General features: G+C 39.9%; 1 protein-coding gene across 2 annotated transcripts; it reads right to left on the bottom strand.

The window, feature by feature from the left end:
- Positions 1–973: 973 nt before the first annotated feature.
- On the bottom strand, positions 974–8,758 carry LOC133401791 (protein tyrosine phosphatase type IVA 3-like). Of its 2 annotated transcripts, none has more exons than XM_061675191.1 (7): positions 8,211–8,747; positions 3,958–4,384; positions 2,892–3,037; positions 2,718–2,810; positions 2,493–2,623; positions 2,187–2,261; positions 974–1,833 (listed from the first exon to the last, which is right to left on the bottom strand). In XM_061675191.1, exons 3-7 carry the CDS (start codon positions 2,985–2,987, stop codon positions 1,716–1,718), a joined length of 513 nt encoding a protein of 170 aa, XP_061531175.1. In that variant the 5' UTR covers positions 2,988–3,037; positions 3,958–4,384; positions 8,211–8,747; the 3' UTR covers positions 974–1,715. The 2 variants fall into 2 exon arrangements, with proteins under 2 accessions (XP_061531175.1, XP_061531177.1); XM_061675193.1 differs by having other exon boundaries at positions 1,715–1,891; positions 8,211–8,758.
- Positions 8,759–9,172: the final 414 nt, after the last annotated feature.

Here is a 9,172-nt window from a genome sequence, read left to right as displayed (position 1 = left end):
GCCCAGCTCACACTGCACCCGACCCCAATGGCCCCTCCCACAGTGTGGTGAGCCCTTGGGAAGGGGGACCCACGTTACCCTTTGGGGCTGTGCCCGGCCGGGCCCCATGGGTGCAGGCCCGGCCACCAGGTGCTCTCCTTCGAGCCCCACCACCAGGTCTGGCTCCAGGGGGGGGCCCCGGTGACACGCGTCCGGGCAAGGGAAAACCAAGTCCATCGTTTGTCGTCATCATAAGGGGTCTTTGAGCCGTGCTTTGTCTGGTCTCTCACTTAGGACCTGTTTGTCATGGGTGACCCTGCCAGGGCCATAAAGCCCCAGACAACTTAGCTCCTAGGATCATTGGGGGACACAAACCCCTCCACCACGATAAGGTGACGGCTCAAGGAGGGGTAATCATATATATATATATATATATATATGGGGGTATAAATCACATCAACTCCATAAATTTTATTTCATAAAAAGACAATCTGCTTTTCTTTGTGGAGAAGGCAGAGATCAAAAGTGACCCCTACTGTAGAGCTACTGTAACTAGGTCAAAACCACAAGGCTCAACTTGATTACAATGTACAGTATTTGAATTCACAAGTAATTAAAAAAAAAACCAAAAAATCATGTGATAAAGATTTGAACACTCAACACTTTATCATTTTTCTGACCCAGTCCAAGTGACACAGGCCAATACCTAAAACAGTTTTTGGTTTGCCTTTGACTAGTATTACACACATAAAGCAAACAAACAAATAAAAAAAACAACAAGACCATTTTATACAAAATACAGTAGTATGAAATGTCCTTTGTGTGTGTTTTAATGTGCACTAGTACTACTAGAGGACTTGAATGAAAAGATTAGAATTTGTTTGATCAAACACTTTTTTTTTTTTTTTTTTTTTAGCTTGCACTACTCCTGCTATATAGTATTCAATTCTATTGGCCTTGTGGAGGGGAAAAAAATTACACCTGAGACATTGACTCAACAAATACTCTTTTATATTTACATTTAGTCCAAACCTTTCAGGCATTTTTGATCATATACATGTATGATTAAATTCATTACATACTGTTTATTCCCAAAACCTCTATAATACCAACTAGTTGAAGATGGATAACAAAATGCACACTCTGAAATGTAAACACACAAAAATTGGTTGTGAAAACCAAAAGGGAAGGCTTTATGGGTACCAACATGCTTACAGCATGAAGGTTTTCATGCAAAAAAACCCCCAAAAAAACACAAAACATCTCTGGAAAGATGAACCCTTATAGTCTTATTTTTTTTCCCTTTGAATTGTTTAATGTTAGACAACTTTGGGCCATCCAAGAATCAGAAATTTAGGTGTCAATAAATTATTTGGAACATCTGTAACACCCCCCCCCCCCCCCCCCCCCCGCCCCCAGAAAAAAAATTAAATTAAAACTCGATGCCCTAGCATATATTTGCAAGATGCAAGATTAACACATCTTTCTTCCATGATCTGTCTTGTCTGTTACCAAGCAACGTCACCTCAACAATCAAGACTTTTTCCATTCTCTCATCACTGGTCTGTCTACTGAAGCAAACATCCAAAATATAATACTCTTTATTACAAACAGGGAAAACGGTGAATTGCGTTGGAAGGAGGGTAACAAAAATCATTATTTCCTAAGTAGTGGCCTCTACAGGGTATATATAGGATTCTGCTTTTGTCCGAATGGGTGATGGACTTTGTGTTTGTTCACATAGCGCAACACTTGTTCTTGGGGGTGTGGGAGTCTTTAAAGCGGAGTCGCTGCTTGGATCGATACTTCTCCAGGTAAGTTAGCTGTTTACTGTTGATGGCTCCCCGACGCTTCCTTTAACACAAAAATGGTTTCGAAGGGAATTCGGTGATTACAAAGTTGTGTTGAAATTCTAAAAAGAAAAAAACGTCTTTTTGAAACGTTTGTCTCTGAAAATCAAACATTGCACATATTTAGGCACTAAAAAAGAGAATACTTTTGTGTTTTGCCAAACAAAAAGGTTGCTCCATTAGTAAGTTTCTTAAATAAAAAAACACAGGCACCAGGTAGCCAAAATATTCTTGACTGTAGATTTAAAGTTGTATACAAGTTATGTTCCCCCATCAGAATATTACATGAATCCCATTTATAGTTTCTCCAAATAATACATATTTAGTTCAGTCAAAATAAGGTTACAGTATACTTACTGTCGGATGAGTTGAATAGCGTCTTCATACTTCATTCCACTCTCTATCAAAGCCAGCGCGACCAGCACAGGAGCCCTGTGTGAACATATATAGACATGAACACAGTCATGTCTGCTAGATTCCTCGTCAACATCTAACAAAGGTCTGCAGGCCTATTTTTGTCAGAACCTCATTTACATTAGTTTCATTAAATCTGCAACAAATTTGGTATAAAATCCAGTCATGTCATTGACAATTACGCTGTAATCGTGTGTGCAAATCTATGATTATGTATAAACTGTGAACATGATTTAATGTGCAGCTAACCTTCCGAGGCCAGCCACGCAGTGAACAGCCACGCAGCATCCAGGTTCCTCCTGAAACTTCTTCTGCAGTAAACTCAACCAGTCATCAACGAGTATACTTGGGGGCGGGGCGCCATCGTCAAAGGGCCAGTCCTAAATGAGAAGCAGTGTGAAACCGCCGTAGCGTATGTGTGAGATCATTTGTTTCATGTAAAGTGCATTAAAGATCAAATGTATTATTATTTACCACCACAGTAATGCCATCTTTCTCCAGTGGCGTTTTGTCATATGTGATGTCACATACTCGAACTACTGTCGTGGCCCCGAATCGCTTCAGGTCCTGGAACACAAAAGCAGATCAACTCAGTTGTTGGTTTAGTTTCTCAGAAAGAGTAACGTTATTTGACACCTAGAATCTTACCTCTATGAAAGAGCTGAGTGTGCTGTCTGTTGGGTTATGTGTAATGAGAAATCGCATGTTATTGTGGCACAGTTCCACTGGAGCTGGGCGGTTCATGATGACCAGTGTGACTTTTGGCCCACAATTGTCCAATGAAGACTTCTGACCTTTTACATTTTAGAAGTCAGATATTAGAACTATTCCAGACATGACAGACAAGTTCCAGGACTGGTATCACGAAAGTTATGTTTCAAGCTCAAACAACAAACTATGATTTTTTTCCCCCTTCAGTGTGGGCAATATGATAAACCAGCATCTACAAAGAGATGTTGCAGCATTTTGCCTCATTCACGCGAGAAGAGGTGAGAGTTGTGCCAGGACTTCTCGTGGCTGTTTCACCATGATAACGCATCATCAATCTATTATTACTACAATTATTTCAGCCTGCGGTTTGGATTTTAGAACATACCATATTGTAAATAAACATCCAAACATGATGTAGAACTGAAGGTGTCAGCCTCTATAACATTACATTGTAAGTATAGTTTTGGTTTGCTGACAACAACAACAACAACTCTCCATTAGAATCCTGTAACAAAAACAAACCTGCCGATAATTCCATCATTGCTCTAATAATGTGAAATAAAAGGAATTGTGTCAGCTATTGTAGAATACTGTTTTATGACTGATTACTTCCAATAACTTCAGTACGTTTATGCTATAAACAATGCATACTGAACCAAAAATTCCAAACATGCAGAATGTTTAAGAAAAACATGCGTGAGAAAGTAAATCGTGTGCGTCATACTGCCTAATCATGCCCTTCTATGCAAATACGGTACAATGAGATAACAGGAGTGCCTTAACAGTTTGGAATGGAATTTTAAATTCTGTAATCAAGGATGCCTTGCATGCCCTAACGTGTTTGCAGCAACTATTTTAGTTTGAGTGCTGGTAAATAGATGGATGGACGTGCAGAGCTACAATGGAGAAACACCCACTACGAAGTGAGTTCATTTTCAAATAGTGAAATTTAAGAATATAGCACAGAGTTAAAAATAGTCCATCATCGTGCATCGTCTCTCACCTTTAGTTTCAGCTGTACAGCTGTTGAGTCTTCGGTGTAGGGGTGGGTGGATTGATGGACGTAAATGTTGAAATTTTAGAAAGAAGATTTCCAATTTGTAGAAAATATTTTACCCCATCAGCTTTGTGTAGCCCAGGAGGCAACAATGTGTCACTTCTGTGTTTTAATATCACAGAACTGATATAACTTCTTCTCTTCAGTCTTTTTATGCTCTGCAACGGAAGCTCTTCCAGTCCTTCTCCACTTAAAATTTTGAGGCTCTACGTTTTTACCCCATCAGATGGCTGGTTTGGCCAGGCACAATTTGTTCGTTCAGACTTCAGGGTCCCACAACTGCATGGTACAAATACATCATTGGTTGGGTCTACATGTGTTGAGCGTGGCAGTAGTCACCACTTTGTCGCAAAAACGCCATCAACCAGTGCTTCTGTGAAGAGAAAAATAATCAAAATCATAACTGCAGATTTCTTGTCAATCCCACTCCCATGTACACAGGCACATTATTTTAGAACGTCTCTTACACTACATAATGAGATAAAAGTGTGGCAGTGTGATTGAAGGTGAATCCCTTCTCCAATGCACACGTGCAAAGACTACAGACAAACAGGCAAGGAAAGACGAAAGGGTAATCTGGGATCACCTCTTCACCTTTGGCAACACCCACGACAAGCTCGCTGTCACATGGCACATTACTCACTCACTGACTGTTCCACAACAGCGTTGTCTATTCTAGGTTGTTGACAATCTATATTTAGTTATTATCTTGTGATGGGTTGATGATTATTTTGTATCATAGTATTTTACACCCACAGGACATGAGGTACCGGTCATGGGAAGCACACGGTCTAATGACGTGTATGAAAACGCCGAACATCAATAATAATGATCAGCTTTGATTGCCACTTTCAGAGAGGTATTCATTGAAAAATTGACCCCTGGAATCAGTAAATAAAAAAAAAAATTCTGACTACTGTGTTTATAGCCACATCATTCTAAGAAGGCTTTTTAATACCAGCTTGTACCATACAAAAACAAATTCCACCGAGCACACGGCTCCCACACAACATGACAATCACTGACTCACTGCTGAACAAGTTGACTGCTTAGAGACGGCCTTGCTAAATAAATAACCTCGATACCTTTTGTCTTTCATCTTGATACGATATCTATACTCCAGTCATTATTGATATTTACCTGTCATCTATTACAGAGTGACCTAATGAAGGCAAACCAAAGAAGAAAGGAAAAAAGCCTGGACAGTGACAATAACTTGGTAGAACTAAGAAATGCTAATATTATTTTAGATGCAGTTTGTGAAACTAAAACAAGCAATCACGTGTGGCCACAGTTGAGCTGCTTCGTTTTCCTGTCATAAGCTGGGTCAAGAGCCAAAGAAGTTAAAAATGGATCATAGCATTAACACACACAGCCGTGCTTGGCTGCCTAACTCAATATTTTCCAACCTTTAATGAGCCAAGGCAAATATTTGAAAGACCCTCTTAAAAAGGAATTCAGAGATTTGTTTCTTAATGCATTCTGCATGTTTGAAGATAATTGCTGAAAACGTACATAGACTGAGAACTATCTAGTACTCAATTGTGGAGATACGGCGTGAGACAACTTTTCGCCATTTCAATTTTCGTAATTTGTTTGGCCATGGCTAAAACGGTGCCCAGTGACGCATCATACTGTACAAGAACTGAGCAACTTCGTTCCATTAGTGGCGATCCCGCGCAATTGCGAGTTACTTTGTTATAATTATTAGGCCCATTTTACAGTGTGCAGTTAGCTAGCTAGGTAAGACGACAACCCGAAAAATGCATCTTCCCTGGATGCCACAATTTACAGAACAGCTCGGTGTCGTTATTTAAATCCCCGAGTTTTAGGTGTTTTGTCTTATTCAGCGACAACTCGGTAGTATATATTCCAGCCGCCGGAGGCTTTAAGTGAATATATTTTCCTGGCTGAAACGTATAGGGATATGTCGGCATATGCTGTACGTACGAAGGTGGTGTGTCAAATGTATTTTTATTAATTTACAGGGAGTTTAAAAGAGAGAACTCTCAAGGCACACCACAAAATCAAAAATGTCACAAAAAGTACTGCATATTTACTGAAATGGTGATTAACTGAGGCTAACTGTACCTTCTGCCATCTGGTGGAAGGGCATTTAATTGTTCTGCCTGTCACTATATGTAGCTTAGATAGATAGAGGAATTAAAATACATTATTTGTAGTCAATAAAAAAAACAATTGGATCAATTAAGTGAAATTTTCCATGGCACACGTGACGATGTATAACAACACACTTATGTGCCACCGTAGATTGATTAGGAATCACTGGCCTAACTTCTCTACCAAGCCACACAATCGGCTGCAGAATGACATGCATTAAGCTTGCTATGGGTTGAGGAGACCACAGCAAAGCAGTCTGGTAGTAACCTCAAATTGAATCAATCCCATCACAGTGTGCCATACAAATGACACACAATTAACACCTGAAGGAGACGAATCCTTGTGCTGCAGCTGTCCTGAGTCACGCCGGGAAAAAAATAAGGAGATGTGCTAAATGCCCGATAAAGTTGACGCATGCATACATGCATCATATGTGTGCACTGGTGGCAAGTAAGTGAGTACAACTACCTTGTTACTGTACTTCAGTAGATTTTTTTCAGGTATCTGTACTTTACCTGAGTATTTATTTTTCTGATGGCTTTTACCTTTGCTCCCTACATTTAAAAAAAAAAAGATATCTGTGCTTTCTACTAAATTACTCTAAATAGACTTTTTTTCAACCTCCGCAGATATTTGCTAATTTAGCAATTTTTTCGAAAATCAGTTTACAATATTAACCAAGCTATGTTGTTTTAACAGCATAAAAGCCAGAGTCAACGCGAGTTAGCTTTTTTTCTTCTTGGTATGAGCACTGTCAAAATTATTTTGTGTGCTTTTTTTTAAATTTCTTTATATATATATCATTTCAAGTTATCAACATGGTTCCTGCATATAATCAGAGATGACAAAAGTGCTCAAACTGTGTACTTGAGTAAAAGTATTGATATTTGTGTTTTAAAAGACAAAGTAAGTAAAAGCAGAATTACTGATTCAACTCCTGTATTTAAGTAAAAGTCAGAAGTTTGAAATGTAATTAAGTACAAAACCAACATATTTACTCTCAATTATATACAATACCCGTTTGAGAACTTGACATGAAAAACTAGATTTTGTTTCTTTACGGCAAGTGCCATCTTGAATGCTATAAAACGCATTTCCATGGTTTTGCTAATGTTGTTAACTGACTCTGAGTGACAAAAAAAACAAAACAAACAAACAAAAACAACACCTGTCTTGTGGGCCTATGTGTTATTTCAGATCAGACAGAAGATTTTTTTTTAACAACAGAAGTTTGTGCTTTTTAGGCTGGCAAAAGACAAAACATTTTCCCCAGATTATTTTTGGAGTTGACCAACATGAAAAATTCTCTTAAGGTCATGGATGGGGAATATCTTGCTTCTCCCGGGTCTTTCCTGATTCCTTGGTTCGGGTTCCTCCATGTTGCTGCTGTCCCTGTTTTGTTTTGTTTGTTTGTTTGTTTTGTTTTTAACACCTTTTTGAGATTTTTCTCAATCAATCACGATCTTAACCATGATTTACTTTCTCTCTCTACTCACATCTTTTCATGTCGACATCCCCGGAGGCTGAAAACAGTCACGAGTGCATTTTCACAAAGTAAGAAGTATCGATATTCTGTTTTTGTAAATGTAGGGAGTACGAATAAAAAAAAAAATCGTTGGAAAAATAACTACTGTAGTCCATGACAAACCTACTAATGCCACTGCATCTAATTGACAGAAAGTTTTCCTTTTGTGCTTAAGTATCTTTCAGAATCTTTTTTTTTTTTTTTCATTGGAACGAAAGGAATTGAGTCAGTACTTGTCGGTTGTTTGGTATCTGGTTTGTGTACTTTTTGCCACCTCTGTATTGTTTGAGCCTCTGGAGGTCACTTGACAGCTTTCTTTTTTTCCCTTTTTTTTTTTTGGGCCAAGCCGCGGTTAGGCTCCTATATTGCTCGTCGGCCCCTTTTGACAGCGAATCCACGCAGCAGTACGGTGTTTCTATCCACGCGTGTCGCGGCTAGCGGCGCGTGACGCACTAGCTTGTAAGGTGGCAACAAGCTGCCAAAGTTAGCGAGCGCGCACCTCGGGAGTTCGGCGACAACAACAAAAGAAAATCTCGTGAGAGTTCCGACTCACCGCTTTATTCGAGGTTCCGTCTCATCTCCCGATAGAGAGGGTTTTGTTCCCGACAACGTCCACGAGAAAGTATATTCTTGACGGTCTTGTGCAACCACCTGTAGCGCCTTCCCGGTCTAAAAATAATAAAATAGATATGTATATATATATATATATATATATGCGAAATGCGCCAGACGAGTACAAGGTGCTAGCTTGGCAGGAGGATAGTAGCCGAGGATCTACGGTGAGCCGGTGTAAACTGGCTGAGCGGCCATCTGACCCCGACAGCCCTGTCACCGCCAGAACACTCGACAGTTAATGCTCTTAGAGGGAGAAGAGCCTCACTCCTCCCTCCTCGCCGCCTCCTCTCCATCCACTTCGCCCCTTTCTTCCCTCCCTTGCAGGTAGGAATGGGAAACACTCGTGACAATTATGGCGCCGTTCCCTCCTCCGAGCAACACCGCTGGTTATAAGAGACACACCAATCATTCTATATCAATTGTAACTCATCCGCAGCAAAACAAAACAAAAAAAATCTTGGTCTTCCCCCAGAGGTGTGCCTCCTCTGGTTTTCTCTTTCTCCATTCTTTCTCCTTCTAAAAATAGACAGCTCTTGACGCTACCAGACAGGTTGGACAAGTCAAGCCTTTGAGTGCACTTCATGGGATTAACCATCTCATATTAGCACTAAAAAAGGGTTGCTTGCCGGGGTTGTGTGTGCGTGCTCTTGGTTTGTGCTCTCATACAAGGCGCCATTCAAACTGGGACTGTCACAGATTAGGATGGAAACCATCAATATACAAGATATGACAGTACGCAATTTGCCACGTACATCATTTGCGGCAGGTCAACACCAACACCATTTATCCAACAACATGACAAAAGATAAGAATGTAACTAAAAATACTACATACTCGTAATACTCTGTATTAATGTGCGAAGATTGCTACATATGTGTTTTGCTCATCAAACTCGGCTGT

Source organism: Phycodurus eques, chromosome 4 (assembly GCF_024500275.1).
Source record: "Phycodurus eques isolate BA_2022a chromosome 4, UOR_Pequ_1.1, whole genome shotgun sequence".
Lineage (NCBI taxonomy): Eukaryota > Metazoa > Chordata > Actinopteri > Syngnathiformes > Syngnathidae > Phycodurus > Phycodurus eques.
This window is presented reverse-complemented; position numbering and strand designations above follow the sequence as displayed.